Source organism: Coregonus clupeaformis, chromosome 12, assembly GCF_020615455.1.
Source record: "Coregonus clupeaformis isolate EN_2021a chromosome 12, ASM2061545v1, whole genome shotgun sequence".
NCBI lineage: Eukaryota > Metazoa > Chordata > Actinopteri > Salmoniformes > Salmonidae > Coregonus > Coregonus clupeaformis.
The window spans coordinates 4,690,625-4,703,876 of record NC_059203.1 but is presented as its reverse complement, the minus strand read 5'-3'; the positions used below and the strand labels follow the sequence as shown (position 1 = coordinate 4,703,876).

General features: G+C 48.6%; 1 protein-coding gene across 1 annotated transcript in view; it reads right to left on the bottom strand.

The window, feature by feature from the left end:
• The window catches only part of hdac11 (histone deacetylase 11), a 45,901-nt gene extending 33,767 nt beyond the window's left edge, over positions 1 to 12,134 (bottom strand). Inside the window, exons 1-4 of the mRNA XM_041891229.2 lie at positions 11,972 to 12,134; positions 5,477 to 5,625; positions 1,815 to 1,915; positions 9 to 125 (exon numbers count right to left, since the gene is read on the bottom strand). Of these exons, the coding sequence (XP_041747163.1) occupies positions 9 to 125; positions 1,815 to 1,915; positions 5,477 to 5,625; positions 11,972 to 11,985 (381 nt within the window). The 5' untranslated portion in view covers positions 11,986 to 12,134. The remainder of the gene's footprint in view (positions 1 to 8; positions 126 to 1,814; positions 1,916 to 5,476; positions 5,626 to 11,971) is intronic.
• Positions 12,135 to 13,252: the final 1,118 nt, after the last annotated feature.

Here is a 13,252-nt window from a genome sequence, read left to right as displayed (position 1 = left end):
CAACCTACCATGATGGTGCCGCCGGTCTGTGTTCTGAGTGGTCTCAGGACCCGTCTCTGAACCAGGAAGTTAGGTAGGAATAGGAGGGGCGGGATCTCTGTGATGGTCGCTACGACCAGGGACCACTGGATTGGAGGAAGAAAACCACAACACATCACCATCATCATCATCACACACACACACACACACACACACACACGTGATTGATTACTGCTGGCAAAATGTCTAGGCGTTATCAACAACAGTTTCAACTTTAACTTACACCGTAAAACAATAAATCTAATAATACATATATACACAATAAATATAATAAAGCAGATATATAATTTTTAAAAAGCATATAGTGAATGCAACAGAATACTGAGGTAGGTAGGTAGGTAGGGAGGGAGGGAGGGAGGGAGGAGGGAGGAGGAGGAGGTAGGTAGGGAGGGAGAGAGGGAGGGAGGGAGGGAGGGAGGGAGGGAGGGAGGGGGTAGGGAGGAGGGAGGGAGGGGGGAGGGAGGGAGGGGAGGTAGGTACTGTAGGTAGGTAGGGAGGGAGGGAGGGAGGGAGGGAGGGAGGGAGGGAGGGAGGGAGGGAGGGAGGGAGGGAGGGAGGGAGGGAGGGAGGGGAGGGAGGAGGGAGGGAGGGAGGGAGGGAGGGAGGGAGGGAGGGAGGTAGGTAGTGTGGTGAATTATTATTAATGAACTGTTGAGTTGAATGGACTGTGAGGTAGAACTGGGTTAATCAAGAGCATAAAGTTAGAATTCTTTGTTACTGGGCCAGGAATTGTATTGGGTCATTTAATTTCACTGTGTGGGTGAGTAGAGAGGGAACCTGCCCTAGGGTCAGATTGCTTGCTCTTACTTAGATCCATGGTTGTCTTATCATAACAAAGACTGAAAACTGGCTTGGGCCGTTTGTTTTTGTCTTCAAACACAGTGAAAAGAGCCAGGGTTGAACAGAGTTGAAACTAAACATGAGTGTTTTTGCAAGATAAGGATTGATTGATTGTAGTACTCTGAACTTAATGAAAGTTGAGTTTAGCCACTCTCAGAGACAAAGGAAGTGGGCGGAGCAATAGAAGGGCGGGAAAACTGAAGAGGACTATATAAGAGGGAGGGAGACCGTAAGGGGGTGTGCCACTCTGCAGACTGGTATCGGCTTTGTTGAAAACTTGAATAAAGTCATTTCTTGATGCAACAAAAACTCTAAGACCTTATTTGTAATAAAGTATAGTGGTTATTTTCCACAACAGTAGGTAGGTAGGTAGGTAGGTAGGTAGGTAGGTAGGTAGGTAGGTTGGTAGGTTGGTAGGTACCAGAGAAGAGCTAGGAGAGAGGACTAGGAGATTTATCTGCTGACCTGATATTGATCTGGTTGTGATTATGAACCCAGCAGGCCTCTGGGGGATTGCTCATTAATCAACGAGTCATCCTGTATCTATGCTATCCCTGCTTGCAAAACAACATGAGTAACAATCATCAGGAATAAAGCACAATCACCATCAACAAACCTATCTGGGGCACTACACCATGCCACGTTGACTCATAGGACAACCAGAGAGAAGCAATACAGAGTCTGTTGAGGAAGCGTTTGGTGTCAACCCACCTTGAGTCTGTTGAGGGAGAGTTTGGTGTAATGTACTCCATGCCATGTTGACTCATAGGAGAACCAGAGAGAAGCAATAGATTCTGTTGAGGTAAAGTTGGATTTCAACTCACCTTGAGACTGTTGAGGTAGAGTTTAGTGTCAACTCACCTTGAGACTGTTGAGGTAGAGTTTAGTGTCAACCCACCTTGAGTCTGTTGAGGTAGAGTTTAGTGTCAACCCACCTTGAGTCTGTTGAGGTAGCGTTTGGTGTGAACCACCAGTAGGTCTTCCTCTGTAGCCTCCCGTGCCTCAACGATGCTGCCATCACTGATCAACTTCTCCTCTGAGAGAGAAAGACAGAGGAGAGAGCGAGAGAGTGAGATAGAGCGAGAGAGAGAGAGCGAGAGAGTGAGATAGAGAGAGAGAGCGAGAGAGAGCGAGAGAGAGCGAGAGAGAGCGAGAGAGAGAGCGAGAGCGCGAGAGAGAGCGAGAGAGAGCGAGAGCGAGAGAGAGCGCGAGAGAGAGCGAGAGAGAGAGAGCGAGAGAGAGCGAGATAGAGAGAGCGAGAGAGAGAGAGCGAGAGAGAGCGAGATAGAGAGAGAGAGAAACAACAGGTTAGAGCTGCTAGGTTAGTAAGGATGACCCAGAGTCCACCCTACAAGCCATATAAGTGGTGAAGTGGACACACCTGTAAGTAACCTTAGTAAGGATGACCCAGTGTCCACCCTACAAGCCATATAAGTGGTGAAGTGGACACACCTGTAAGTAACCTTAGTAAGGATGACCCAGTGTCCACCCTACAAGCCATATAAGTGGTGAAGTGGACACACCTGTAAGTAACCTTAGTAAGGATGACCCAGTGTCCACCCTACAAGCCATATAAGTGGTGAAGTGGACACACCTGTAAGTAACCTTAGTAAGGATGACCCAGTGTCCACCCTACAAGCCATATCAGTGGATGACCCAGTGTCCACCCTCCCAGCCATATCAGTGGATGACCCAGTGTCCACCCTCCCAGCCATATCAGTGGATGACCCAGTGTCCACCCTCCCAGCCATATCAGTGGATGACCCAGTGTCCACCCTCCCAGCCATATCAGTGGATGACCCAGTGTCCACCCTCCCAGCCATATCAGTGGATGACCCAGTGTCCACCCTCCCAGCCATATCAGTGGATGACCCAGTGTCCACCCTCCCAGCCATATCAGTGGATGACCCAGTGTCCACCCTCCCAGCCATATCAGTGGATGACCCAGTGTCCACCCTCCCAGCCATATCAGTGGATGACCCAGTGTCCACCCTCCCAGCCATATCAGTGGATGACCCAGTGTCCACCCTCCCAGCCATATCAGTGGATGACCCAGTGTCCACCCCTCCCAGCCATATCAGTGGATGACCCAGTGTCCACCCTCCCAGCCATATCAGTGGATGACCCAGTGTCCACCCTCCCAGCCATATCAGTGGATGACCCAGTGTCCACCCTCCCAGCCATATCAGTGGATGACCCAGTGTCCACCCTCCCAGCCATATCAGTGGATGACCCAGTGTCCACCCTCCCAGCCATATCAGTGGATGACCCAGTGTCCACCCTCCCAGCCATATCAGTGGATGACCCAGTGTCCACCCTCCCAGCCATATCAGTGGATGACCCAGTGTCCACCCTCCCAGCCATATCAGTGGATGACCCAGTGTCCACCCTCCCAGCCATATCAGTGGATGACCCAGTGTCCACCCTCCCAGCCATATCAGTGGATGACCCAGTGTCCACCCTCCCAGCCATATCAGTGGATGACCCAGTGTCCACCCTCCCAGCCATATCAGTGGATGACCCAGTGTCCACCCTCCCAGCCATATCAGTGGATGACCCAGTGTCCACCCCTCCCAGCCATATCAGTGGATGACCCAGTGTCCACCCTCCCAGCCATATCAGTGGATGACCCAGTGTCCACCCTCCCAGCCATATCAGTGGATGACCCAGTGTCCACCCTCCCAGCCATATCAGTGGATGACCCAGTGTCCACCCTCCCAGCCATATCAGTGGATGACCCAGTGTCCACCCTCCCAGCCATATCAGTGGATGACCCAGTGTCCACCCTCCCAGCCATATCAGTGGATGACCCAGTGTCCACCCTCCCAGCCATATCAGTGGATGACCCAGTGTCCACCCTCCCAGCCATATCAGTGGATGACCCAGTGTCCACCCTCCCAGCCATATCAGTGGATGACCCAGTGTCCACCCTCCCAGCCATATCAGTGGATGACCCAGTGTCCACCCTCCCAGCCATATCAGTGGATGACCCAGTGTCCACCCTCCCAGAGTAGGACTGCTGATCTAGGATCAGTGTTGCCCTTTAAATCGTAATGAATAAGGTCATATGGACAGGAAGGACCTGATCCCAGATCAGCACTCCTAACCCGAGATAAGGTCATATGGACAGGAAGGACCTGATCCGAGATCAGCACTCCTAACCCGAGATAAGGTCATATGGACAGGAAGGACCTGATCCCAGATCAGCACTCCTAACCCGAGATAAGGTCATATGGACAGGAAGGACCTGATCCGAGATCAGCACTCCTAACCCGAGATAAGGTCATATGGACAGGAAGGACCTGATCCGAGATCAGCACTCCTAACCCGAGATAAGGTCATATGGACAGGAAGGACCTGATCCGAGATCAGCACTCCTAACCCGAGATAAGGTCATATGGACAGGAAGGACCTGATCCGAGATCAGCACTCCTAACCCCGAGATAAGGTCATATGGACAGGAAGGACCTGATCCGAGATCAGCACTCCTAACCCGAGATAAGGTCATATGGACAGGAAGGACCTGATCCCAGATCAGCACTCCTAACCCGAGATAAGGTCATATGGACAGGAAGGACCTGATCCGAGATCAGCACTCCTAACCCGAGATAAGGTCATATGGACAGGAAGGACCTGATCCGAGATCAGCACTCCTAACCCGAGATAAGGTCATATGGACAGGAAGGACCTGATCCCAGATCAGCACTCCTAACCCGAGATGCTTTATGAACAGAGGCCTTGATCTGTAATAAGAATAAAGCTATAACAGGTGACAACATTTAGATAAGACTAGTTGATCTGCAGTAGGTACTTCTCCTCTAGTATTACATTTAGATAAGACTATCTGAGAGAGAGAGGGGAGAGAGAGAGAGAGAGAGAGAGAGAGAGAGAGGGGAGAGAGAGAGAGAGAGAGAGAGAGAGAGAGAGAGAGAGAGAGAGGGGGAGAGAGAGAGAGAGAGAGAGAGAGAGAGAGAGAGAGAGAGAGAGGTCTGTAGACCCCAGATGCTTGAGATGCGCGCCCCCCCACGGGTTCTGTTATTTATAAATCTATTATTTTGTTTATCTCTTGTATGGAAAAAGTATACAACAGAAAAGTAAAAAAGTTTGATAGGCATACCGGTTTGATAGGCCTACCGGTTTGATAGGCCTACCGGTTTGATAGGCCTACCGGTTTGATAGGCCTACCGGTTTGATAGGCCTACCGGTTTGATAGGCATACCGGTTTGATAGGCATACCGGTTTGATAGGCCTACCGGTTTGATTGTACCCCTAACCCTAACAGCACACATTTTTGTTTTTGTCCCGGACAAGCACAAGGCTTGATGATTAGACGCAGACTTTCTGGACGGTTCATTTATATTTCTGCTGTTTGTTTTTGTAAGTCCTTTTTGATTATATTGCTGATATTAACTACCACTAAGCCTACCATTATTTTTGTGAATAAAACCACAATTTTCGTACCTTATCCTTTGCCACCTTCTTGCCCACCTGTTCAGCATACTACCAGGCTACACTACCTGACCCGAACTGCTCATGTAAAACATTCTAAAATGTGATTGATTGATTGATTGATTGATTGATTACTCTACCCCTGTACCTTTTAGGAAGTGGATGACTTTCCCCCACTTCCCGCTGTCGAAGGGATGTAGTTTCTCAAGCCCCATGAAGGTGATGTTGTATACTGGAGAGTAGATGATAGGCAGACACGTCGACGGCACGTCCAGGTACAGCTGGGTGCTGTGACTCCTGGAAATAACAAACAACACATATGATACAAACTTTATGGTCACCTGTAAACTTTCTTCTTCAGAAAATGAGCACTGTAACTAAGGTGGAATAGATGCATCCCAACTCCAAACTCTCCTATTTATTAATAATGTATCAGTTATTTAATTTGGCACGGTCACTCCACTGTAGGACTAAATGTATGATGTAACTACCCATGTCAATTCAATACAAAACTAAACCTCAACCACTTATGATGCATCCAACCCCCAACTTTGCTTTGCTGCCTCAATATCAGTTATTTGGCGCCTACCTATTTCCCCCTTATCTTCTGTGTGAGACATGCTGTCCAGGGGTGTAATCATTATGCCAATTCTGTTGCAAAATGTTTCACCATTTGCAAAACGTTTTCAGCAGAAACTGTTTACTCCAAACGGAAAACGCAAACGAGAGTTTCTATTGGACAAATTCAGGTAAATTGAGATTGATACGTGAATCCAACATATCAATTATTAACTTGTAGACAAACTGGAATTAAAGCCAGACTAAGTCAGTGACACAGTTGGAACTAGGCCTACATGTATAAGCTTGAAACCCTCGGCCTATAAGTACTGTCTATTTTTAGTTGAACCCTGGGTTGAATTGAAACAATAGCTGTGGATGACTTCCCTAATGTTCTACAGGCCTAAATAGCATCATTGATGATATATGTTATACAGGCCTAAATAGCATCATTGATGATATATGATTGATAAAGTATGGTTACATTTCATTTTCTATGTTAAACCTATCCTTTGGAATGACTTTGATATCAACAGTAAATATATTTAGTTATTAAGAGATCTCTCAATAATCATTCTCACCATAGCACATTGGTAGCAGTCAGTGACAAATATCAAGGCTAAGCTGAGCTTGGTTAAAACCCTGGACAGGAGACCACATGAACAGCTGTTGACGGGAGGTGCTGCCCAGACTGTCATTTTTTTTTTCTGATCCTGGATATAATGTTGAAGATCTGATGTTGTTTCAAAGGTACAAATTCAACATATTTTATACAAGGTTTGTCTATGTTGAAAATTGGTTGCAATGATAACATAATCCTGTGGTTGAAATGTCACCCTCAAAACAAAGGTTACATATGTAACCACGGTTATGTGAGCTATATGGATCACTCCAATATATTGGTATCACTCCGCGGCAGAGGGATACATCCGTGGTGAGGATTTACAGATTTCCTCCGGTGTACACCTGTGTCACGGCTGGGTCCGCCCCTATATATAGACACACGTTCTCTACATCATTTCTGAGGCGCCTCTAGCACCGTAGAGGATTGGAGTGATCCGTGGTTACATACGTAACCTTCGTTATGTTTCACTCTATTGGATCACTCCAATATATTGGTATACCCGTACCAGATTTAGTCGGTGCTAGAGGGACCTGGCCAGCCAACAGCGAAATCCCAGTGCGGAACCGAGACATAGGGGCCGTCAATGTGGAAGGGGTGTCCCGGCACAGTCCCCGGAAGGGGACACGACACCCAGGACCGCTGAACCAACCGCAGAGGGAGGTGCCACATTTACCCGATAGTACCTAGCAAAGGTGCAAGAGGAAGCCCAGCTGAAGCAGCAGAGATATCAGCGAGGGGCACTCCTCTCAGTAGACCCAGGATACATCCATACCTCGTGTTGAATGTGCCACCACAGATCCCAGCACTGGCCTGCCAGCCAGGCGGTATGCTGTCGTAATCTTGTCCACGATCCAGTGAGACAAAGAGCTGGTCTGTTGTTCTCACTGAGCGTGTCCTCTCCACATAGGCAGCCTGTGCCCGCACAAGGCACAGAATGCCGGAGGGAGGCCCAGACTCCCCCGCCACAGGATAAAAGGGATGTTCACATGCCCGTCTGACATTCAGGAGGAATTAAGGGTTGGAGCGGATAAATATTATCCTCCCACCGGGGTCCATCCGGTAGCACTCAGAACTTACCAAAAAAGCATGGAGCTCACCCACCCCCTTCATGGACGTAATCGCTACCAAGAAAACCACCTTCATAGAGAGGTGTTTCAGGGAGGCAGACTCCAACGGTTCGAAAGGTGGCTTTGCCAAAGCTGCCAAGACCACATTCAGGTCCCATCCAGACTCCATCTAGATCCCACCTAGCTGGACGCAGGCGACGAACACCCTTCAGAAACCTGGAGACCAAGGGATGGCGCCCAACTGGCCTGTCCATCCACCCCACATGGCAGGCAGATACCCTCTCAGTGTAGAGGAGGGCATACCGCACCCCGCAGGGCACCAAGAGCAGAACAACCGCCAGCGCAACTGGTATGCCGCGGTTGTAGCCGGTGCCCTTGCGCTCTGCATGGTGTTCATTACGCCCTCCTGTAGTCCTAACATGGACCATTGGTGCCGTTCAGTGGCCAAGCCCACAGACTGAGGCGGTGCGGTCACAGACTGAGGCGGTGCGGTCTCGGATGCCACAGAGTTCCCCCGGCCTGAGACAGCAGGTCAGGTCTCAGGGTCAGTTGCCAAGGAGTCCCAGACAACAGGGACAGCAGAAGGCTGAAATGCGTAAAGCTCCAGCCACTTTTTTATTGAGCGAGTCACTGGGGCTTCCTGCTTTAGTTTTTGCTTGTAAGCAGGAATCAGGAGGATATAATTATGGTCAGATTTGCCGAATGGAGGGCGAGGGAGAGCTTTGTACGCGTCTCTGTGTGTGGAGTAAAGGTGGTCTAGAGTTTTTTTTCCCTCTGGTTGCACATTTAACATGCTGGTAGAAATGAGGTAGAACGGATTTAAGTTTCCCTGCATTAAAGTCCCCGGCCACTAGGAGCGCTGCCTCTGGATGAGCGTTTTCCTGTTGACTTATGGCCTTATACAGCTCATTGAGTGTGGTCTTAGTGCCAGCATTGGTTTGTGGTGGTAAATAGACAGCTATGAGGAATATAGATGAAAACTCTCTTGGTAGATAGTGTGGTCTACAGCTTATCATGAGATACTCTACCTCAGGCGAGCAAAACCACGTGACTTCCGTAGATATCGTGCACCAGCTGTTGTTTACAAATATACACAGACCGCCACCCCTTGTCTTACCAGAGGCTGCTGTTCTATCCTGCCGGTACAGTGTATAACCCGTCAGCTGTATGTTATTCATGTCTTCGTTCAGCCACGACTCGGTGAAACATAAGATATTACAGTTTTTAATGTCCCGTTGGTAGGATATTCCTGCCTGTAGTTCGTCCACTTTATTATCAAGCGATTGTAAATTGGCCATTAGTATCGATGGCAAAGGCAGATTAGCCACTCGTCGCCGGCTCCTTACCAAGCACCCCGATCTCATTCCGCGATATCTCCTTTTCTTTCTACTGTGAATGACGGGGATGGCAGCTATCATGGTGTCCATGGTCGGGTCCTCCATGGTCCAGTTTCTGCCGTGAGTCGGAAGCGCCCCCTGGCAGAGGCCCAGCTCTCCTGCAAGGCCTTGCACAACTCAGCAGAGATGGGGACAGATGGAGAGTCATCACTGTCCACCAGTGTGCAGTGGCTACCCAAGTGAGTAGGCACCTCATAGTCTCTCGAGCCACTGGGGGCGATGAAGCCCCGCTGCCGGCTTCTGATGGCCTGTCAGCCTGCTAGCCCCGCTGCTGGCTTCTGATGGCCTGTCAGCCTGCTAGCACCGCTGCTGGCTTCTGATGGCCTGTCAGCCTGCTAGCCCCGCTGCCGGCTTCTGATGGCCTGTCAGCCTGCTAGCCCCGCTGCCCCGCTGCCGGCTTCTGATGGCCTGTCAGCCTGCTAGCCCCGCTGCCGGCTTCTGATGGCCTGTCAGCCTGCTAGCCCCGCTCACGGCGGTGAACAGAGCCTGCATCGTCCCCCAGGAACAGCCTATCACTGGCCAACAGGGAACAGCTGTCGTCGCCACCGAAGCTATCATGCGCCCTCCGTTCAAGGTGGTCCTCAGCGTGGCTCAAACCCAGGCAGTGCTTACACGAGGCGATGCCACCATCACACCTGTCACAAAGGGAAGCCATAAGCTCAGCCAAGCCAACAGAGCTGGGGTCCGACGCCCTGGGAGAACTTATGTCGTGACCTGCTTGGAGGAATAGGAACCCGGTGAGGGATAAATTACCCAGTACCTCCCGGGAAAAACAGGCAGACAAAAAAACAGCAACCAGGTAATGGATTTGAGTTATTTGTTTTACGCCAACTGCAATATTTCCTAGCCGGTTTAATATCCAAGCAGTAAAAACAGCACCATATGATGGAGTAACTCCGTTAAGGAACTCCAAAGTTAATGTCTCAACGTACTGGAAAGCCCACCACGATACTCTTACACTCTGCAGGGGAAAGAACAAGAAAAAGCCCTGCAGGGTAATTAGCAGAGAACCAGCGCCTATGGTGCGGGGAGCAGCATGTTAAAACAATTCACTACACACACATAGAACAAGCCAGTCAGCAAGTCGTGTAAGGTAAATTACAGTTTGTGCAGCAAGAGCCACCATACTAATGGATGCACACAGAGTCGTAGTGTAACGCTAAAGAAACACAAGTACGACAAACCACGGGCGGAAGATACAGATCAACCGCGCGCAGCGAGAGGAGGGGCTGGCCATGTGGCTAGCTGCAGCGAGTGGAGCACTCTAGAGGAGGGGCTGGCCATGTGGCTAGCTGCAGCGAGTGGAGCACTCTAGAGGAGGGGCTGGCCATGTGGCTAGCTGCAGCGAGTGGAGCACTCTAGAGGAGGGGCTGGCCATGTGGCCTGCTGCAGCGAGTGGAGCACTCTAGAGGAGGGGCTGGCCATGTGGCCTGCTGCAGCGAGTGGAGCACTCTAGAGGAGGGGCTGGCCATGTGGCTAGCTGCAGCGAGTGGAGCACTCTAGAGGAGGGGCTGGCCATGTGGCCTGCTGCAGCCAGTGGAGCACTCTAGAGGAGGGGCTGGCCATGTGGCCTGCTGCAGCGAGTGGAGCACTCTAGAGGAGGGGCTGGCCATGTGGCCTGCTGCAGCGAGTGGAGCACTCTAGAGGAGGGGCTGGCCATGTGGCCTGCTGCAGCGAGTGGAGCACTCTAGAGGAGGGGCTGACCATGTGGCCTGCTGCAGCGAGTGGAGCACTCTAGAGGAGGGGCTGGCCATGTGGCCTGCTGCAGCGAGTGGAGCACTCTAGAGGAGGGGCTGGCCATGTGGCCTGCTGCAGCGAGTGGAGCACTCTAGAGGAGGGGCTGGCCATGAGGCCTGATGCAGCGACTGGAGCACTCTAGAGGAGGGGCTGGCCATGTGGCCTGATGCAGCGAGTGGAGCACTCTAGAGGAGGGGCTGGCCATGTGGCCTGCTGCAAACAGCCATGTGGCCAGCTGCAGCGAGTGGAGCACTCTAGAGGAAGGGCTGGCCATGTGGTCAGCTGCAGCGAGTGGAGCAATCTAGAGGAGGGGCTGGCCATGTGGCCTGATGCAGCGAGTGGAGCACTCTAGAGGAGGGGCTGGCCATGTGGCCTGCTGCAAACAGCCATGTGGCCTGCTGCAAACAGCCAGTGAGTAACTTCCATGCAAGATATTACACTTACCAGTGACTTACCAAGTGAACTTCAGAAAGTTTGTACCTCAAACCTTACGGACGTCCGCCGAGAAAATGAAAGAGAACGTGTGTCAGGGGGGAGGTCTATATATAGGGGCGGACCCCAGCCGTGAATCCTCACCTCGGATGTATCCCTCCGTGGCGGAGTGATCCAATATAGTGAAACATAACAACAGATTCCAAGTCACAATACAAACAAGGTTGATTCAACCAGTTTGTGCCCAGTGGGTAGTGGCTAGAAACATGTGCATTGTCATATTATGCGTCAATCACAAAGAGGTTCATAATGGCTTTATTTTCATTAGAAAATAAGGTATTGTGTTGTGTCATTGAACTTCATGAATTGATGTTATTGACTAAAATTGCTAAATGACTAAAATGTAAAATGTAAATGGTTTGATTTATTACATGATATCAGTGCCCATATTATTCAAAGAATAGGAATAGCTAAACGAGCCTTTTCACCGTGGAAAATAGAACTTGCCAATCTGGGTTAGTCAGAAAGACAACGAAAGACTTCAGAAATGTACAGTAGGTCTAAGTGACAGTGACACAGTCTGAAGTACAATACAGGCCGGAAAGAGAAAAACTACAAGAACCACATTTCCCCCACCAGCTGCACATGCGCAACGGAATTTCCAAAGACGCAATGCCATAATAAGGAAATATTTCTCTCGTCTCGTTTTCCCTGAATTGTAGTCAACATAATTATAACAACTTTTGAAAACCAATTTTGAAGAATGACAGCGAGAAAATGAGCTGTCATCGGCTCTGCAACGCAGCTGGGAAATCATCTTGACTCACCTGTTACACATCATAACCGCTCTTAGTTGACGCTAAAATATTTTATTCGAATGCTTTGGCATCTTCACAAATGCAATGTTAGGTTTTGGTCGTCCGATATCATTCTGTTAGTCACATATCCAACAGCTCCCAGAACAGAAAGCGATCAGATCATTGTAAAGCAGCGCAGTGCATCCGGCCATGCGCACGTCGAACACGCATTCGACCACCACGTCATTTTACTGTAGGCCACGTTCGCTGCGCATCAGTTGTGATTTAACTTTTGTTTTTCAGTGTCAAACATTTACGTTTTCTATTACTTTTTTTTATATTGGTGGTGCAAGTAGGCTATATAAAATGTAAGGAATATGTGCATTCGTTTTCATGTTCCTTATTTGCAATTCCCACTGGGCACACCATCTCATTTCAACATGAACATTTGGATAATATTTGGTTGCGATTTGATCAAACTTTATTCACCCACTCAAAAAGACAGCCAGAAGTTTGTTGAATTTCCAATGTGTTATCACTGCGCTTTCAACCATTTAAAAGCACAACAAAGTTAAAATGGGAATACAATGTCAGATATTTTTGCATTTATACAACAATTTAATGTGTTATCACTGTACTTCATCTAATAGCAGAACCAAATGACCAGTTGAGATTACATTAAAAGTACATCCGATTATTATAGAAATAATGAAGATCTCCACAGACCTGAGACATTTGCAAGCTATCTTGAACATGGATGTGTTACTCATTGTAAGGTTGAATAAAAACTGTTACATTAGTTTGTAAGATAGCCTTAACTTTAGGCTATTTACTGAATTATAAAAAGATTATTGACAACGCAACCAAATATCAACATTTAAATTAACACTTGGATAGTTTCATCTGAGCCATTGGCTTAATCCTATTCTTTAACCTTGATTTTTGGTTGAGATGGAGATGTGAATCCAACATATCAATTATTAATTTGTAGACAAACTGGAATTAAAGCCAGACTAAGTCAGTGGCACAGTTGGAACTATCCAAGCAGAAGGTTCATCTCCTTCAAATTGTAATATTTTGTTGCGTTGACAAACAAACACAATTCAACATCCAGTTTGTCCGCAAATTAATGATATATATTATGGATTCACGTCTCCATCTAAACCAAAAATCTAAGTTAAAGAATAGGACTAAATCTTGGGTGACTGGAGTCTGCACTTTAAATAAAGTTTTATTTGATTTAGTCCTATTCTTTAACTTTTATTTTTGGTTGAGATGGAGACGTGAATCCAACATATTAATGATTCACTT